This window comes from Carassius gibelio, chromosome B11 (assembly GCF_023724105.1).
Source record: "Carassius gibelio isolate Cgi1373 ecotype wild population from Czech Republic chromosome B11, carGib1.2-hapl.c, whole genome shotgun sequence".
Lineage (NCBI taxonomy): Eukaryota > Metazoa > Chordata > Actinopteri > Cypriniformes > Cyprinidae > Carassius > Carassius gibelio.
In genome coordinates this window covers 3,093,251-3,114,372 of record NC_068406.1, presented here as the reverse complement: position 1 = coordinate 3,114,372, position 21,122 = coordinate 3,093,251, and the positions used below count along the sequence as shown (strand labels likewise).

At 36.8% G+C, this 21,122-nt stretch overlaps 2 protein-coding genes across 4 annotated transcripts; one reads left to right on the top strand and one right to left on the bottom strand.

Annotated features, from left to right (window-relative positions):
* The first annotated feature begins 134 nt into the window (after positions 1–134).
* On the top strand, positions 135–12,662 carry dnajc14 (DnaJ (Hsp40) homolog, subfamily C, member 14). Of its 3 annotated transcripts, none has more exons than XM_052569190.1 (8): positions 135–204; positions 1,322–2,652; positions 4,615–4,713; positions 4,804–4,910; positions 5,174–5,293; positions 5,398–5,558; positions 5,655–5,757; positions 9,723–12,662. In XM_052569190.1, the coding sequence occupies exons 2-8, from the start codon at positions 1,537–1,539 to the stop codon at positions 10,024–10,026; spliced, it is 2,010 nt and encodes a 669-aa protein (XP_052425150.1). In that variant the 5' UTR covers positions 135–204; positions 1,322–1,536; the 3' UTR covers positions 10,027–12,662. The 3 variants fall into 3 exon arrangements, 2 of the variants coding, with proteins under 2 accessions (XP_052425150.1, XP_052425149.1); XR_008155920.1 differs by having other exon boundaries at positions 146–485; positions 5,174–5,277; positions 9,723–9,871; XM_052569189.1 differs by having other exon boundaries at positions 147–485.
* Positions 12,663–14,467: 1,805 nt separating this feature from the next.
* LOC127968186 (inositol polyphosphate 1-phosphatase) lies at positions 14,468–21,013 on the bottom strand. The gene is made up of 6 exons (XM_052569191.1): positions 20,837–21,013; positions 19,805–20,017; positions 19,649–19,709; positions 18,096–18,296; positions 17,134–17,308; positions 14,468–15,298 (listed from the first exon to the last, which is right to left on the bottom strand). Exons 1-6 carry the CDS (start codon positions 20,837–20,839, stop codon positions 14,797–14,799), a joined length of 1,155 nt encoding a protein of 384 aa, XP_052425151.1. The 5' UTR covers positions 20,840–21,013; the 3' UTR covers positions 14,468–14,796.
* Positions 21,014–21,122: the final 109 nt, after the last annotated feature.

Sequence of the window (21,122 nt, the reverse complement as noted above, 5' to 3'; positions counted from 1 at the left end):
TTGTATTTATGACCAATTGTGAAAAATAAAAGCTAAATATTTAGACAGTTGAAAGAAATCACGTATCGTGACGCATTCCTGCCCATCCAGTCAACAGAAGGCAGTAAAGGGTTACTTAAACGGAAGTGACGTCTCAGCGCTTGTGCTGTACTCGGAAGTGAACAAGAATGAAGAGAGAAGGACAGTGAAAGCAGCTAAAGATAGGTGAGAAGACAGTCTGAGCTGCTTCAAACTCATCTTACACCCGAGAGAAACTGTCCTGTCTGGACTCTGTTCTTTCAGAGTAGTAAAGCAGCAACGCTCGCTGTGGGAGCTCTTCTGTTAGCATGCCTGCTAAAGCAAAACAGCATCGTAAAGCAAGAGATTAAACAAATATAAAGAGTATTAAACAGTAACATTTACAGCAACGAGCGCCGTCTGTAAAACCTCAGTGAGCAGCATTTGAAGAGTCGATGCTCATGCACTTTGTCAGGACTGAGTGTTCAGTAAGTTACAGACATGTGTTTGTGATGTTAGCATGTTTATTTTTCATCCTCTGGCACTTCCCTCATTGGTGTGATGATATTCTTTTATTGCTCAGAAATCTTAACTGTGGGACTTGACATGTAGGTCAGCTAACTTGCTGACACTGACAGTGAAAGGTCTTCCTCATCATACTGATACATTACATCTTTAAATCATATAAACAAGAATTTCATGTGTATTTGTATAGATGTAAACAAAAAAAACAAACAAAAATGTATTTGTTATCCACAAAACTGAATCTAGAAGGCAACAGTAAATGAAGTATCTTCCATTGAATATTCTCTGTATGATATTACAAAATGTCTTCAAGAATCAAAAAGTATTTAAAAAATGAGTTTGGGAACTGCTCTGTTAACGCATGCTCACCGTGATGCCTTGCAAGTGATGTTCTCAAACCACAATGGTGCTATATAAAACTATTGATTTACACTTTTTGATTGTGGGGTAAAAACAGTACCATTTATAAAGTGTATTACATCTCTAAAGGAATATCAGATTAATTCCACTTCAGAATAATTAGAAATCACTTGTGGTGTCTACAGAAACATCTATCAGTGCTTCAATCACAATCAGGATGGTAGGTCTTTATTGAAAAGTTTGTATGTTCTCATTAAAAACGTCACTGGTGGAAATGGGATTCATTTTATTTATTTATTTATTTTTTTTTATTCTATAGTTGTGTTGGAATTTTTTTGGTTGTGCAGAATTTGAAACATATACATATATAGGATATAAGGATTGGGTTCAGATAAACTATTTGTTGTACATTGCTAAAGTTTCTTCTTCTCATTTGCAGGGGTTCAGAATGCCGCCGTGATTTGGAAATGTCTCTTATCATCTGCAATGCTGGACTCGCTGAAGACCCCATATTGTGTTTCTTTTGTAAATATGAGATTGTTGTTAAATACAGTGCATGCATGTCTAAGTTTGCTGCCACCCTGAAGCTCAAGATGGATCTCCTCATGACTCTTTTAAGCATGAGGGAGTGACCCTTTGGATATTTTGAGCAATATGGAAGAAGACATGGCTGTAGAATGGGACACAGTGGAGCCGCCCATTGTTTCTCTGACCGGTCCGTCTTATGGAAACGACAGCCATGTGTTATCAACGCAAGCACCCGACTGTGAACATGAGCATGAACATGAACATGAACATGATTTTGATTGTGAATTCCCTGATGAAGACTTTGATTTGGAAGTAGACGAGAAGGAAGAGCAGAATGCCAAAACTGAAGATCTGAATGATGATCAGCTGCAAGATGGGATTTCCGAGAAGGACGAGGAGAAACGTGAAAGAGGAGGAAAAATGGAATTGGACGGTGAGTTTAGAGGCAGTGGGGAGTCTAGATCCCGCAATGCTGGAACGGGAAGGAAAGGAAAGTCCAAAAAGAGTGGATCAGGACAGGGGCCTTGCGATCAAACACCATCGTGGACGTCTCCATCTTCCATGTCTCATAAATCCTTCCTTGCGTCTTCTGGTCCCAGCAGACACAAGCAAGTGAAGCGACGAAACCACCATCTGCACAATCACAGTCGCGTACGAAGGAAAATGGGGATCCAGCTGTTCGTGTTGTGTTGGGATTTCCTGGCAGATGTGGTCAGCCCCTGGTGCATGTCCTGCGTCCATATGTTGGTGGAGCTCATCATCTCTCTGACCCACCGCTGTGGGGTTGCTGTTGAATCATCTGCACTTGCACTATACCACTTTGGAGCACACATGCTTTCCAAAGTGACAGATATTCCAGGCATGACGCAAGATTTGAGGCGAATCCTGGACTGGAGCAGGTGTTCAAGTGTAGCTGTAATAGAAAGCATCGGCAGGTCTGCTCGTTGGGCTCGACGTGCTCTACTCTCTTGTTGGATATTAGTTTGTGCTGCACTAAGCGCTGGCTCTCAGACGTTGAGGTGTATTGTGGGAAGGCTGGCTGGAGAGAGGGGCAGGAAATGGTGGCTTGCCCTTCAGAGCAGCAGGGTTTGGAGGAAAGTGTCAGACCTGACCACAAGGATTCATGAGCGTTTCTTTAAAAAAGGCGTCATGAGTGAAAACTCGAATCCAGAGTCTCCCAACAGAGGGACAGACAAGTGGCAACCAGGTGAAGAGCTGCAGAGACTGCTGGCTCTAGCAAAGGTACTGATGTGTGTGTGTGTGTGTGTGTGTGTATACACTACTGGTCAAAAATTTGGGATCAGAACGATTTTTATGTTTTTTACAGGAGTTTCTTATGCTCATCAAGGCTGCATTTATTTCATAAAAAATACATGAAAACAAATAATAATATTATTAATTAATCAACCTGTATCAATTAATATTGTGAAATATTATTATGTAAAATAAGGTTTTTCTATTTTAATATACATTCAAATGTAATTTATTCCTGTGAGGCAAAGCTGAATTTTCAGCATCATTACTTCAGTCTTCAGACTTCAGAAATTATTTTAATATGCTGATTTATTATCAGTGCTGGAAACTGTTGTGCCGCTTAATTAGTTTTTTTTGGAACCTGTGATACTTTTTCCAGGATTCTTACATTATAATACCATTCATATTATTACTTCCTTAAATTATAAAAAGAAACTAATATGATATATAGTTGACATTTGAGCCTTAGTAATAATAATAATAATATTATATAATAATAATACAATAGAAAAGCACAACGTTTTTCAGTTAGTGTTTTCAGCTTGTTTATTTTCAAAATACAGCATGCAGTTGCATCAAACAATGGTATAAACATCATTAAATGTAATTTGTGATAATCGTAATTAATAATCACAATTATAATTTCAAGGGAATAATCAACAATTATGAAGTTAAAAAGAAGAGCATTTATTTAAAATATAAATATTTTCTAACAATATTACACTTCAGTTCAATAGTTTGGGGTCAGTACATTTATATTCTTTCTTTCTCTTTTTTTCTTTTTTTTTTTTTAAGAAATTAAAACTTTAATTCAGCAAGGATGTGTTAAATTGTTAAGAAGTGATGGCAAAGATTTCTGTTGTTAGAAAAGATTTATATTTTGAATAAATGCTGTTCTTTTTAACTTTTTAATCATCAAAGAAGCCTGAAAAAAGTTTCACTGTTTCCAAAAATATATTTGGCAGCACAACTGTTGTCAACATTGATCATTCTAATAATAAATCAACATATTAAATTGATTTCTGAAGGATCATGTGACACTTTAGACTGGAGCAATGACTGATGGAAATTCAGCTTTGCATCACAGAAATAAATTATATTTTAAAGGATACTAAAATAGAAATCATTATTTTATATTGTAATAACATTTTGCAAGATTAAAGATTTTTTTCTTCTGTATTTTTGATTAAATAAATGCAGTTTGATGAGCGTTAGAGAATTCTTTAAAAACATTACAAGTCTTACTGATCCCAAACTTTTGACCACGTGTGAGTGTATGTTGTGTGATCCTAAATAATTGTAACAACAGTTATAGTATGTTATTAAGTTCATTGCACTTTTACAAAATATAATGCATTTAAACATGACAACCACACAGTTTTCGGTGTAACAAGAAATCTACATATAATGTATTTTTTACATATACATATAACTTTGGTTACATTATTTATGAAATGATATGATGTAGTACAATGTTAACTGTAATGCATTATACACAAAGGTTTTAGGTAAAGTTAGTGCTAACAACATTTTTTTCTTTTTCAGTAATTTGTTACACTCGGTTGTACATTACTTTCCCTACTTCCTTCTCATTGTGACTCTAAGTATCATCCGATTAATAATAGATAATATAAAGTCAGTTTTGTGATCCATGTGGAGGTTTACTTTATGATTAAAGATTGACTTACTGATTGTGCTTTACACAGTTACTTATCAAGCCAATATTCAATAAAGACCAAACAATTGTTGTTGTCGATATGCTTAAGCATTATATTATACACTTCTGGTGAACAAAGAAATCTAAATTTGGCATCATATTTCAAAAACTGACATTATCAAGCAGAAATATGTAGAGGTAGCTTTGGATAATGTAGTTGTATAAAGACAGGTAATGAATCCTGGAAACTGAGGTGCGCCTTAACTCTGTTATCAACTCTTGCTCTGGTACAGATCCCTGAAGAGGAGTTGGACCCATTTAATGTTCTTGGAGTGGATATTCATGCCACTGAATCGGAGCTCAAGAGAGCTTACAGACAGCTGGCAGTGCAGGTGAGATCACATCAGATCATTCCTCTGAAACATGGGATGAGCTCTGGTTTGGGCTGATTTGTCCAGGTTTATTGTGTTGTTTGTGTTCAGGTCCATCCAGACAAAAACAAGCACCCAGGTGCTGGCGAGGCCTTCAAGGTGTTGAGAGCAGCGTGGGACATCGTCAGTAACCCAGAGACTCGGCGAGAGTATGAATTGTGAGTGCTGTTAGATAAGGACATGTAGATTGCTATATTATCATTTAATCTTAAAAAAAAAAAACTTTTCCTGGTCAAAATGACTGTGACAGACATTGAAAGTTGATGTGGAAAACGTGGAATAGTTATAAAAATAAAAAAAAAACACTTTGTATCATGGGAATATCTGTTGTATTGCATTTCTTGCTGAACTTAATATTACTCAATATTACAATATTTTTTAGAAAGATGAAAGTCTATATATTTGGCTTCTGTGTCTGCAGGAAGCGTATGGCAGCTACAGAGCTTTCTAAGTCCATGAATGAGTTTCTGACCAAACTGCAGGATGACCTGAAAGAAGCCATGAACACAATGATGTGCACTAAATGTGAGGGCAAGCACAAGTGCGTATTACTGATCATCGTTTCCGTCTAGTCATTTCATACAGATCTTGTCCTGTGTAATACTCTGTGTTCCTACATTCATCTGAGCATGGTCTCTTCCGCAGGCGCTTCGAGATGGACCGCGAGCCCGGTGAGGCCCGATTCTGTGCTGAATGTAATAAGTGGCACAGCGCCGAGGAGGGAGACCTGTGGGCTGAATCCAGTATGCTGGGACTGCGCATCACATACTTCGCCTTCATGGATGGCAAAGTCTTTGACATCACTGGTAGTTAATTTGCATTCCCGCTCTTGGATCGTTGCTGTGTTCATATGTTGTATGCATATGTTCAGATGCTTGAGACACATCTCTATGTTCACACAGAGTGGGCAGGCTGTCAGCGTATAAGCATCTCTCCAGACACACATCGTGTGCCATATCACATCTCTTTTGGCTCTAAAGGTAGCAGTGGAACCAGCCGCCACAGGTAACCACCCTTTCCTAGGGCTGATGATACACAGGGCAACTTTTTGAGCAAGGCTCGATAGAAATCCAGTATCAAGTATCCAGATAGAAATTTGTTTCCCATTCTCCGTAAGAGAGTGCCCAAGCAACATTGCTGTGTATCATCAGACTAAGGCCCTGTTTACACTGGTGGGTTCTTGTTTTCAACTGAAAACGATCCTTGTCTACACTGGAGTTTCAGAAACCATCTCCATTTACACTGCACGACCGAAAATGCATGTCACATGACCATTAATGCATGTACAACCATAGATATGCATAGGTAGATTCCCTATTGTTTAGATGGCAGACGCGTCTACATACTTTGAGCGGTTGAATGGGGAATCTGCATATCTATGGGTACAAATATGAGCATGATGTTATTGTTTACACGGTCATCAAGGATACGCAAGGTGAATGTGGGCAGCCACCCCATCATTTTCAAAAGTCTCAGTTTTTGAGCATCAAAAACACCGGAGTAGTGTAAACAGTAGGCATAATCGTAGCAAAAGTTATGCGTTTTAAAACGAAAACGCACTAGTGTAAATGTAGCCTGATAAGAAGTGTTCTGTCCTCAGACCATTATGACATCATCAGTTATTCAGAGGCCATACTCAACATTCCAAATCTTATTTGACTGATGATATCACAATATAATAAGAGATCTGCTTCTAAACCGTTTGGCACACTCTTGAAAAAAGATAGCAGGTTGATGATTATAGGTGCTGCACTATTTCTTCCAAAATTTTGCTATCAGTTGCTTCAAAAATAGACATAGTATCATCTTTTTGCGGCTGAATCTTTGACCTCTGCATAACTTGAGGATTTGCTTATCACCTTCCTGATATTGATGATCTTCTCAGAACAGAAGGAAGCAGACTCCTTGCATTTGCTGTCTGAGAGCATTTCACTGGGAATCTGATGGGGGGTGGGGGGGTTGTCAGTCTCTCAACCATAGCAAACAGAGTGAGAGTGTTGTTTCTGTTTATGAGGTTTGAGAAGAAATTCTGTCTAGCTGTAGCTAGTTTCACATTAAAAGCATGAAGGTTGTCTTTATAGATGCTATAGTGAATTTCAAGTTTCGTCTTCCTCCACATCCGCTCGGCTTTTCTGCACTGTCTTTTCATAGTCTGAACTGCTGTTGATCTTCTCCAAGCTGATTTCTGGCTGCCAGTCTTCTTACGGACTATTACAGGAGCAATATCATCAGTAACATTCTTAACTTTTGAGTTGAAGGAATCAAAGAGAAGATCAGCAAAGTCTGCAGAAATGCTAGGTGTTAAAGATATAGCCTCCATAAACCGCACAGTGTTCTCGTTAATGCATCTTTTTCTGACAGCAACAAATAGAGATACAGTGGCACAAGAGATCAATATACCGCTATCAAAGAAAATAGAGAAGTGTGATAGTGTTACGTCCTTAATAACAATGGATGAAATGTTTAGACATCTACTAATGATTTAATCTAGCATATGTCCTTTATTATGTGTAGGTTTATTAACATGCTGAATCAGGTCAAAAGTGTTTAAAACAGTTAAATTTTTGTTTTCTGTATTATCTATGTGAATATTAAAGGTCCTATGACATGAAAAATTCACTTTCTGAGGTTTTTTAACATTAATATGAGTTCTCCTAGCCTGTATATGGTCCCCAAGTTTCTAGAAATTTTAATCTTTGTAATTCGAGATTTTTCTATCTTTCTCTGCCTTTGAGAAAATGGAAGCTCAAACGGGCTGATCTTGAATCTCCTCGTTGTGACGTTGCAACGAGAATTGTTAACCTCCCCTTTCTCTGCTTTGCCCGCCCAAATATTTACATATAATTCAGTCGCAATGTCAGAACAGGCGTTACAAACAGACTTTTATGATATGGATTCAACAGCACCGGCACAAACAGTGAGTAACAGTTTTCATTAATGCCTGATCTGTGATCAGTGATTTCTGGTGTGTTGCTAATCATTCAAGTTCACACAGACTTTCTCTCTAAATTGTTTAATTCTGTTTATGCATCAGTGAATCAAGCCAGTGACTAAACGATCAACTTCACTTTGTTTCTCTTAGTAGCATGAAACAAATGTTATTTAAATTGGGATTTAACTACAGAAAGCGATCAAAGAAAGCTCCCTTTTTTTCCGGAGCTGTCACACATCGCGAGTATATCTGCACACTTGCCCAAACTGCCGTTACAATGAATGACGCTGTTATCCTGCACAACGGATATGTATATGTATATGTGTGTATGCATATATATATATATATATATATATATATATATATACAGGGGCGAAAATCTCATCTAAATGTTGGGGGGGGACAATAAACATAACATTTCTCACGAGCAAGTTTTGAAGGGGACACCAATAAAATAGGCAAAATTGTACTTAAGGATAAGTGTACAGAGAGGAAAGCCTTACTATTGCATGGAGACCGTTCCATTATCCTTCTCAAAGTTTCTTTATAGCCAGAGGGCTAATATCAGGATCTAAAAATGCTTTTTATTTCTAAAATTTAAATGTAAAAATCATACTAACAATATAAGTACACTTAAGGAAACATTAAAAAGCATTTAAAGAAAAGGAAATAATCCATGTCATGGGACCTTTAAAACCTCCTGCAATAGCAAAACCGTCAAACTCTGAGGAAATCATTGACATAATTTCTGTAAACCCTTCAACAAAAAAACTAACAAAGGCTGGAGAGTATTTAGGAGGCCTGTAAATAATAATAAACAGAATGCGTGGAGCACCTTTCAGCACAATCCCTAGATATTCGAAAGACAAATACTGACCAAATGACACTTGCTTGCATTGATAGACATCTTTAAATAGAGCAGCTACACCCCCACCTCTCCTAACAGTCCTGCAAACACTCATGTAAGTGAAGTTAGGAGGGGCTGCTTCATTTAGGATTGTTGCACTGCAGCTGTCTTCTAGCCATGTTTCATTTAGAAATATAATAACCACAAACAATCTGGATTTTAAGTCTTTGATTAAAAATGATTTATTTTTTAGTGAGCGAATGTATAAAAATGCTAACTTGATGGCAGTGCTTTGTGTCTTTAAAGGTATCTTAGTTTGATGCGTAATAGGATGCAGATTAGATGAGTTATCTCTTCGGCTTGAGAAGACCTTAGACTTTCTATCACATGATAAAACCGAAATCAAAGAATAGAAAAGCTACAGATACACTGGGTTCCCGCTTGTTTTGTAAACATTTGTGAATTTCACTGCTGTTATTATGCTATTATATGTATTATTCTATTACTAATACAAAAATAAAATCTAACTAAAATTGTATTTGTTAATAATTTAATATTTGAGGTAACACAAACTAACAAAGAACAGTTGTATTTTTTGTATTCAAGTAGTCATGACAAAACAAAACCAAAAAAAAAGTTGGTGAAGCTAATTTTGAACATATGTGGGCTGAAATGAAAGTATTTAAATGAAGATCACGAGGAACACATGCAGTACCCAGACTGGAAATATTTTTAATACGCTAATGTTTTTATAATTTATCTCATGATGTGAGTGGTATTTGTTGCCTACATTTTTAGCATTGACTTTTTTGTTTGTTTCTTTTTTTTTTGCCATTTATCATTGTACAAAATGGGGTCTGCATCTGGGCTTAAAATTTAGAAGATGTAGAGTTCACATCGGTACTTCAGTTTGGTGTCAGTACACCAAAGCATTTCAGAAACACAGCTTCAGATCCAGATTGGCATCAACCTTTTGATAACAGGTTGTACAAAAACAGCATGAGATATGAAAAAGCTCTTAATAATAGAGGTAGAGACCACATGTTCAGACTGTCTTCTGTCTGCGGACATATTTCAAAACTTTCCCACATGGAGTTCTGTAGACTCAAGTGTAGAAGAAAACAACTAACAAAAACACGAGGTGCTTGGCTCCTAATTAATGTGTTACTGATGTTAAACTGTGTCCTCCAGACCCCCCCCAGATCACGCAGCAGGTGGAGGCTCACCTGCAGACCTGCAGGACTTCTTCAACCGCTTCTTCCAGGGTGGAGCTCCCAGTGACATGTCTGCTAATGGAGGATTCTTCCCAACAGGAAGCCCGCCGCCTCATTCCTCCGGAGCAGCTGCAGGGACTTCAACAACGTTTTCGGGATCTACTCCACACACAGGGTTCTTCAGCCCAGGGGCCCAACGGGGCGAACCCAGCGAACAATGGACTGACGGAGGAAAGCCCCCACGCCGGCGCAAGAAGGTTCGCAAGCCATTCCAGCGCTGAGGAATGCAATGTTGTGCAGAGATGGATTGCTGTCTGTTGCCGTGTTTTGACCTGATACTTGGCCATCTAAACCAGGACAAAGTCTGTTGACCTCTGTTGAGCATTGTGTTCAACATCAGTGTTGGTGCTTTGAAGCTTCCTGATACAGAATGACAAGGCAACATTACATTTCATAGAGGGGCAAGCAAAGATGGATTCAGGAAGATCAAGTTTGAAGTCCTTTTTTGTTTTTATCTCTTTTATTTTATTTTTTTACAGAAATTAACCCACATTCAAGCATTTGAAATCCCGTTCTTTCCAGAAACAGAAGGACTCATGAATCATGAGTAGATTTTCTGGTGTATTTGAAGAACAGTTGACCCAACTTTAAAAATTGTCAATATTTACTCACCCACAGGTTGTTCCAAATTTATGCCTTTTATCTTTGCTTATTGCAGCTTTTTTTTTTTTTTTTTTTTATTACAACAGAAGTATATAAATTTCCCAACATCATTAAAGTAGACCATGACCAAGACATCAGATAGCTTTGTGCGACAACCAAAGACCCAGATTTAGCAATTCACTGATTATGTTCTTCTCCAGCTTGGCTGTTAAATTTGGCTGAGGTTTCAGTGGAGATAGCATGAGCAGTGGATAAAACTTTTTTTTTTTTTTTTTTTTTTTTTTGATTGACAGATGTGGTAATTATGAACTGCATGAGCTTCTTAAATTTCACCACAAGAGAAAATGGGCAGGGTTTGAGACTACACGAGGGTAATAATGGCATTTTTATTTTTGGGTGATGTTTCTGGTTTTATCAGGCTTGAAAAGGTGAATCTGATGGAAAATCTTCACAATGTGGCTGAATGTTTTGTAACACATAATGATTAATGTATAAGGCCACACAGACCTCAGGGATGACTCTTTCTTCATCTGCTAATAGTAAGAGAACCGGTAAAGGACATAGCTGAAATTTCCCAATGTTGCTGGGACTATCGTATAGAGCTCATGCAATCCAGAGAAAGCATTTTACCAGTAACTCAAGCAGTTCATTATTTCTTTTGTTTTTAAAATCACTTTTTTTTAGGAGAGAATTACTTCAGATATGTACAAACATTTAATTGTACAAAAAAAACACAAAATGGCTTAATATTCCCCAAACTGATCTGAATGGAGCTTCAGAAGATTTTCACATCTAATGCTCTACCTGCTCACGATTGATTTGGTTTACGTCTTTATTCATGTAGTGCATCTCTAGAGCTCGAAGAGGCTTCAGTGTGCATTGTATTTTAGAGTGAGGGAAAGAAATTTAAAAAAATAATTTTGAGTTAAAGCACAAATGTAATTGTTTATTAGATGCAGAGATTTGCATAGAAGTCTATAAATGGGTTTTGATGTGAAAATCAAAAGGAAGTCCTCTTGTCACTTCTGACAACTTTTTTTTAACACTCAGGAATCATTTTAAAAGACCGTTGCTTCATTCATCCACTGGAGCCATTATTCCAGGCCAACAGATTCATTAGTGTCCAAAAACTGATGTTTTTGGCTCATGACATCATTGTAGACACAGTATACTCGAAGACACGAGACTGTTTTCCCTCTGTACAGCCGGACATCATAAAACCGTGCTAATACATGCGTGTTCAGACTCATGTGTTGTCAAGTTCTCAGAGATGCTTTCCGGAACTTTCTGTTCAGTTTGACTTAAATCTCCTGATAAATAAAAAAAACGCTTGATTCACTAACAGAAATTCAAGAACGAAAACATTTAAAGAGACTCCAGAAATAAAATCCAATTGTTGTTTTGCTGTTTGTCAGTGATCTTTCAGCCTGTGACTCTAAATTAGGTGGTTTCAGATGGAAGAAGCATAAATATAAAGGGTTTAACGGTTTAAAACTGTGCATGATAAAATAGCAGCACGTTTAACTCTGAAAATGTTATCAAAGGCTAAAAATGACTGGCCATGCTGTATCTATAGTTGACCCCAGCTCAATGGTTCTTTCCATTACTTAACTGTAACTGAATCTTTAGGATAAACTCAAGTTTTGTAAATGTTTAACTTCAGTCCCATTGTCAGACTATTCTAAAGTTGTTTTTCTTTACAGCAGAAGCAGTCTGTTGTCAATGGCAAGTGTTATTTAATTGCTGTTCACAGCTGATAATTGAAGTGGTATAATAGAAATAAAGCAGACAGTTTATTATTGCACTAAACTTCCTCCTGATGTTAAGGTGTTACTGACCTTTTGAACAAAATAATGGATCACTTTAAATCAACTGGCGTCAAAGCATCAACAAAAATGAGTAGCTCATGAGTTGCTTTTATTGTTTAACGAATGCATTTGTAAATTTCATTATATATGTGACAATATTCCACTCGCTATTTCAAGAAAACGTGATGGGTCTTGTGTTCATTAAATTCACTGTACTTGAGAGTTTTACCAGTCTGGTCGAGGTGCTGCATCGACACAAATGTATTCGGGGTTACATGAAGGTTTATTTCAGACAGATGTGTTGTAGAGAGTGATCTAAAAGTGTTCTAGATCACTCTAGATTCAGACAATCATTATAATGGTGATAATGTGCAGGACACTTTTTCCATGATTTATGTTGTTGCCTCTCACCCCAACACTCCTATATTAAAGCTGATTTCTTCAAATGCTGTGCTCTTCAACATGTACAAGTGTAACTTCTGTGCCTTTATCTCCAGTAGACACCGCAGCAGCTGCTCAGGAATAATGAAATGTGTTCAGTTATAAGTTGAAAGGAATGTGCAAAAGTCTTCAAAGGTCATATGCAGCTCAAATTTTTGGATTCTGCTCAAGATTGCAAAATAAACCTTCTTAAGGGTAATATTTGTTTTGCCAAAATTAGCTTATCATTGATTGAAGCCGTATGATTTGTGCTACCATTGTGCAACACTTTAGTGACTGTAACAAGAAAAGATTAAGATAATAATAACTTTTTTTTTGTTTGTCAGCACTGTTTTCCTTTGTGTGTCTAGATGTATATCTATACACAAACACACACACACACACACACACACACACTATTTAATACCTTCTTGTCCATGGTAGCTCATGGTTTAAGGAAGGTAAATGTAAGACTTTCTAAGACCAAATAAAGAAAATTCAAGGAATACAATACACCAATGTTCTTAAAGTGAACTATGCCCCTTATCCAAAGATGTTTAGTTTTTGTAAAACGGATCCAGTATTTTCTATAAATTGACTCGGGTCACATGACCTGTATGTGTACAGTGTGAAGTGACCCTTTGGATCCTTTTCCAGTCATTAGCTCGCTGTGACTGACATGAAGCCAAGAGGGAATGAAATCAGGATCTTTTTAAACCGCTTTTGCACATAAAAGGGCATCCGTGGTCATCTCTGTGCTCTTTAACACACTTTCCCCATCAGTCCCTTAGCTCTCAGAGTTTTCCATCACAACAAATAGTTTTCAAATGAAAAGACTTCATTAATATTTCAAATGATGACCGTTACAGATTATGATGAACAACAACGGTCCACTGGTCAAAAGTTAATTATGAAGAGTTGTTACTGTTTCTTATGCGAAGCAAGGCTGTTTTCATCTGATTAAACACAGTAATATTAAGAAATGTCATTACAGTTTAAAATAATTTTATATTTTTTAAATGTATTTTTGTGATGTCAAAGTTGGATTTTCAGCATCATTACTCGTCTTCAGTGTCACATAATCCTTGTTGCTGAAGAAACATTTCTGATTATTAATATTTTTGTAAACAGTTGTACTGTTTTTAATAAAAAAAGAAATGCTTTAATTCAGCAAGGAGAAATTATATTCAAAAGTGAGAGAGAGGACATTTAAAAAATTACAAAAGATTCTATAAGATTCTTTTGAACTTTCTATTCATCATCATCATCAAAAAAAAAAAAAACATGTTACAATTATATTAAGCCACAGAAATTCTTTTCAAATTTGATAATTGAGTACAAATAATACATGAGCAGCTATTCAAGAACACATTCTACTGTAAGTTGTAAAATGAAAACAAAAATAGTTGATCAAATACAACCTTATATATAATAGACTTATTTCTCAACTATTTAAAACATAAAAAAAAAATTAAAAACTTGATCCATACTGTATTTTAACAGCTGAAGAATCGAAAAATCCCCAATTGTTTTATTACAGTATTTACTGAAATATTTTGTAATATATTTAAATATAGTCAGTGCCTTAAAAGTTAATGCAGAATGTTTTAGGTTTGAAAGATGAATAAATGTCCTTGAATGTTCAGAATGAGACTGAAAGGTACAACTCAAACCAGTCAAATGTCTTTCCTGTGAGAGACTCTCATTCTCTCAATATGTTTTAGCCATTGAGGAAAATATAAAGGGGAAAAGGAATTAAGTAAAAAAATAAAAACATCATCATAAAAGGGCCTGAATGTATATGATAATCTTGATATGAAACCCTGAGAAGTTTAGTATCTGTTTTTTCTTTTATTTCAGGTGACCATCAGAAACTGTAAAACATGATGTTATCTGTAACCTTTACACATTACAATGAGAATACGGCAAAAAAATTTTTTGTCTTGAAAATATAACCAGCTTCTTTCAAAAACTAAAACTATATATATTATAGATAAGCATTATATATGTATATTTTCTCCTGAAGAGCTACAGCCTTAAATTAATATTTGATTATGCCACTAAATCTTAACATAAAAACGACATAGGATTATGCATAAAAAATACAAGCAAACACTTGCATACACTAAAATCTTGCATTTCAGTATCATAATATTTTTATCATATCTTTCCAGCAATTGCCGCCACAACTTTATCAATAATGCTGGAGTCCAAATATGCGATTATTCCTCCTCGGTTGGCCCATCTGTCCACACCTTGACTCTCGGTGTGCGGTTGATGGTAGGTCAGTTCAGCTGTGTGTCCCTTGTTTCCGTGGACATGGGCATTCATACACTCGCTCAGGTCTGCGATGCCTCCGCCCAGCGCCCGCAGAAGTGCATGAGGAGCGCACGAGTCCCACCTGAACGTGCTGCCCTCGGAGAGCACATACACATCCACCAGACCCTGCACCACACACAGGATCTTGTATCCCGCACCGGACGCGTACATCAGCGAGACGTTGGGAATGGCAGCTAGAGCATCCTTCACAGCCGGCCTCTCGCTGGAGCTCAGCAGCACAGACAACTCTTCTTTCTTTGGTGGACACGACGGCCTGCGATGCTTGAAGGAGCAAATGTTCACATCTCCATACGAAACGCCCCAGAGATGCTGGCCTTTCCATCTACAATCACCACAACATGAGGACATTAAGAAATGCAGGGACTTACATAAGCAACAGGTCAGGAGGGATTGTGAATTCTTCTCATTTAGGGCCTTCAGGGTTATCAGAGGTGGAAAGTAACAGTCCGTCATATTTATTTATAAAGCAAATTTAAGAACAACAGCTGTTGGCCAAAGTGATGTACAAACCACCCCCCAGTAAAGTAAACATAGAACACACTGATAAACAGCATGCTTCGATTATACCACTGCGCCTGCTTATGACCACATGCAAAATCAAGTTATGTTGTAAAAAATGTTGTAGTTTTTATAAAGGATGACAAATTGTTAAAAAGCTGTGGAGCAGCCAGTGAAGAAGAACGGTCTCCTTCAATTTTAAGTGTGTCTTTGTCAACTGAAGACTACTAGTTGATCGAAGTTCCCAAGAGGTATTATTGTGGAATGAAAGGAGATCAGATATACCTGAAGGAGCCAGTCCATGCAAACCCTTTTAAGATATTTAACTGGGAGCCAGTGGAGAAAGAGATCAAAAGCATGCATAACAGACTCCATGTCTCTTAGTGTTAAGAATCACTTCATTTTCGCATTTTAACTAGTTAAAAATACTTGTAAAAAAAAAAAAAAATTCTCCAAAACTACAAAGTACAAAAAAAGACAAAGTTGCCGATTCAGAAACAGAAACAGGGCGAGATGATGTCTTGACAGGCAATTTTCATCTACTGGGTGGAGTCCTGCACTTGAGGCGATAACAGATATCGCATGCAAAACTAACAAAGACTATAGATACAGAAACAAGTTAACTCCTTTTTCTTATGAAAGGCAGAAACCATAACACTCAATCCACCTAATTCTTAAGAAGAGCAGGCACGGCAATCTGTCAATCATATGGGTCTGGATTCTGGTCTTATCCATGTAACCCATCCAGTTAATTTTAGCTGTACAAAACACCTTGTTTTGCTGCTTAATATTGAAAATTGGTGTGTCTTACCATATTATTTTAATGTATTATCTTAGCTATGAACAGCTTTTAAAGCTTAAATACAAGGTAAACTTAGGCTGTAAATGAACTTGTCCACGGTCACTCCCCTTCAGCGTCACCAGCTGAGCTTCCAACAACTTCTTTAAACTTGTTTTTAACATGGTCAATGAAAAGGATTGAATCTGTGGATGAATTTTAATCCACGTAACAAAGAAAAAAATGCCTAAAAAGTGCCTATATCACTTACTCTTCTTAGCTTTTTCCCTTCGTAAAATCATTCACACAATCTTACTTTTCACAATTTGTTATGAAAAAAATCGCTCCCGGCAACAGGAATAGCTATGCTTGCTTAGCATCATAAAAATATGAGACTCATATCATGTTTTGCTCCAAAATCACTATATAACATCATTTGTTGGAAATAACTTGCTTCTGCTGTCCATTTTGCTTCTTATCACAGAATGCGACAGAAAATATATATATTTTTATCAATTCTATACTAATGCGTCTATTAGCCTTGCATTATAAATGTATATCATTCTGATGAAAATACCTGAAGTGGCTTAAAGAACACATATATCATCACAATCGTGTGCTTATTGTCTTCATGTTTCAGTCAAAACATCTCTATCTGTATGTTATTCAGCTATCGAGGTATCTGATGTATTTGTACATATAAGGGATTTCCTGGAACGTCAATCCTTCTATTAGTCTCACATTACATGAGAGTGTTTAATGCTCCTTAATGTTCACATCTCCTTGTTTTGGGAAAAAAATAGAAAAATACTACAGATGTACTTAGTAATGTAGTAATTTGAGTAGTGTCTTTTGAAACACTGCTACAGCAGCACTCTTACCCTTTACCCGTCGAGTCTTTGCGGTTGAACGGCTGGTTTATGACACCCATGACCGGCTGGCCAGTGGACCGCAAGTAAACCCCAATCAGAACCAGAGCACATGGGAGACCGAATGGACAAAAGCCTTCATCCGGCTCTTCTTCCTCTTTCCCTTCAATGTACTGACTTGTTCCATCTATCAAAAGAAAATAGCCAAAAATACACAAGTGGAGTAATTCACACACCAGGAAAAAGAAGTCTCATAAGCATTACTGCTTGGTTTGTTCATTGATGGGAAACAACAAATCTTCCAGTTAACGCTTCACTTAGTTTTTCTACAGTTTTCACATGAAGAATAACTGGTTCTGCAACTACTGTTCACTTAATATGTACAACATCAGATATATCAGCAAATACTTCTTCTACCCTCAATTCTTTGGTTTATTTTATCATTATGCTATTTAATTAAGTACTGAATGTGGAATAAATATAAAATGTAATGTTGTTGGTTATACGCTGTACATCTTAATGAGTGTTTAATGAATAAGCCCACATTGACCCTGCACACTTTACATTATCTGTGCTGATTTGAATGCTGCGGAGAACACAATCAAATTAGCCAATATATTTCATAAGGATGTGTGGGATGTGAATGATGGGTCTTTTAGCCGAGTCACGATATTTCCATGCCTATTAAAAAAAAAAATACTTTTTTTGTGTGTGATCTTAGAGCTAAATTTAAACAAAACAAAAAATGCAACAATACCTCATTTTTGAACTGAACATCTTACAAATGACACTCACCTTGTATATTTGTTTAGTAACCTAGTATACAATAAACCTGGTACTGTGAACTATGAAATATTGGCTCTACGAAGGATGCTCTTTATTTTGATTTTTTTTTTTAGTCTGCTGAATGTAGAAGATGTAAAATTAAATAAATTAGCAAAGTAAAAAGATGGACAAAGAAACGAATACATTACCAATGGGATCGATCCAGATGCCCACATCAGCTGGGTTGATTGACAGCTGCAGAGATTCAGCCGTCTCGTCTTTAATCTGAAGGTCCTGGTGGATCACCTTGGTCAGGACGGACGCAGCGTTTTGATCACCATCCAGAACTTTAGCCAACAGAGCAGTTGTGTCCTCTTCCTGAGCGCATACTGTCACAGTGATACTGTCCCCTGAAAGAAATAGTCACAATCAGCTCCAGGCAAATAGTGTTATTTATTCGATTAATAGATTGCCTAGCTCTAATTTTGAGTGTTCATTACCATCAGAGATGCATTAACAATATGAGAAGCAAACGCATACCTGCAAACTCCAAACTGAAAGAATATTCTGAAAATGTATGGAATGATAAAACCGCACATTTCAGCCTAAAAAATTATGTACTGTGGTTAACCCGGTACACAAGGCTTTGCAAAGCGGTAAGATGAAAAGAAAATGTCATCTAAACTTATCTGAAGACAGTCAGTTCTCTTCAGATTAGGATTTGTATAACCATCTCCCAAATAAAACCTTGGATTTTACATGAATCACGTGAACAGCCTATTTCAATGTCAGAAGAACAAATTTTAGCAAATTCAATGAGTTTGCAGGTATGAAAAACAGTGGAAAAAAAACACATTACTCCCGGACATCTCCTGAACACCTCGAATCAAATACAAGCATTTCAATCTCATGCCAAGTATTTCTCAGCTCCTCCAATACAATCATAAAATACTCCACAATGGTGGCTACGACTTGGCTATTTATTATAATCATGCAACCATTTGCCTACCAGATACCATAACCACAACCTAACCACTGACTTTATCCCATCTCATTTTAAAATAGTTTGCATAACCCCAATTCAAATAATGACATATTCACCCCCATCAACCCAGGATAAAAACTGCTTAAACCCAAACTGACAGCATCTTTACTGCTCTTATTGTTTTTCATCTAGACCAGTCTGTTTAATTTCACACAATCACCCACCGCTGCTATAAACTGTGAAGTGCATCTCTAATCTGTACTTTTAGACTGCCTATGCTATTTAATAATTGATGTGGTCATGTAGTGAGCAAGCCCTTAAAAACCTCTGAGATTACATTACATTTAATTTAATCTAAACCCGGTCTGTCAGTGCAGAGAGTCCCACAGAGAGTCCCACAGGGCTCTGTACTTGGACCATCCTATGTTCTCTAAAACAAAATCAGAGTTTCTTACACCACTGCTTCAACTACAGCACAGCTCAACATAACATACTTCAACTATAGTAAAATTATCTGAATATGCTTTACACTTTAAACGGTTTTAACATTAACTTAATTTTATCTGATTTTACTTTTCCATGTAATCATCAAAACCAACATTTGCCATGCAAAGAAACATGTATTTATGTTGCCAGATGATCTACAGCTTTCCATATTTCAGTGACTTTGAAAGTCAAATAACGTGTTCCAAAAAAGTGGTGAAAATTTGAATATAATTACATATGAAATCCTATCAAATGCAGCACAGAATCAAAACAGTTCTAGGGGTAACTTACCAAGTCCATTCTCAAACTTGTTTGACTCCTCTCCTTGAATAAATCCAGTCAATTCAGGAAACTATAAAGCAAAATGGAATTTTTAGCCATCAAGACAACAACAGAAACTTGACTAAAATTAATCGTGATTTTAGTGAAAGCTTTATATTTAAGAACCTGGGCGCAAACATCATGGCGAATCATTTCCTGTATCAACACATCAGCAAGCGTCTTAAAGTCCTGGACAAATTTCTTGTTTTTGTCAGCTCCAGTCTTTTCTTGTACCAAAAGTTCAAAAAGTGCTGCTTCCTGTCGACAAACCCGTGCCACATTGGCAGCTTTTTCTGCCACGCTCAGGAGCAACTGTAGCAACTCTGCCATACCTGAGGCCTGTGAATCACATATAATATCACATATAAATAAACTTGATTCAATATATTGGATAGGCGATGGTACAGTTTTAAAGTATGTCAGTACATTTCAGCACACTTAGGAACTAAACAGGTCAAGTAAAAATATTAGTAACCTAAAAAAAAAGACTCATTAACTAAGTGGGACGCAAACTTTAAGATCAAAGCACCATGATGAATCCCAGAAGAAAAATAAAATTAGACCTTTCTGCAAATCACAGCTTGATAATGAAAGACTCTACATAAACACATTATAGTCTTGAGTATCATAGTGATATAAACACAAAAAGTTTTGATACAAGTCATAAGCTAAAAACATTTTCTGTGAATTTGGAAATAATGAGTGTATTTGTATCAATGTACACATGCATGCTGCTTGTTCAACTTTGGACTCGGATACAGTGAATGGTGCAAATATATGCAAATAGACAAACAAATGTACATCAGTGGACGTCCTCTACACAGTAAAATTACAGAGGTATAATGTTTACTTAAAATTATTTTTGTATTATTTATTTTTACTAAGAATTATACAACTTGCATGTTGAATGTAACAGTTCACATCATCTCTGACACCAAAGGTCCAAAAGACACGCAGACACACAGAGACAAAATACATAAACATGTATGCATGAAGCAAAGCTACAGACAGATATACACACACACACACACACACACACACACAGAGAGAGAGAGAGAGAGAGAGAGCTGCCCACATCTATGAACAGAATCGAAAGCTTTCCTTATTACAAGACAGACCCAACAAGCAAAGGCAAGACATGATAATTACTGCTCATACCATTGAAATAAATCTGTAGTGGTTAGGTGTCCTTGAGTTGGAGTTGAGCGCTTCCTGTAAGTCACAGTCGTGTACTGATTCTCTGTCTAAAAGCGCAAACACTCTTCATCTCTGCTGCGTGACGCCAGCGTATTTTAGCGGAGATGTTTAAGTAATGGAAACGCCTCGGAAATGAGAGCATTTCCCCCCTCAATGCGTCAAAGTAATAGCGTTCGGGGTTTGTTCATGTATACCGCCCTCTGCTGGAGTCACACATGCATTACAGGTCTATGTAAAAATGAAATCA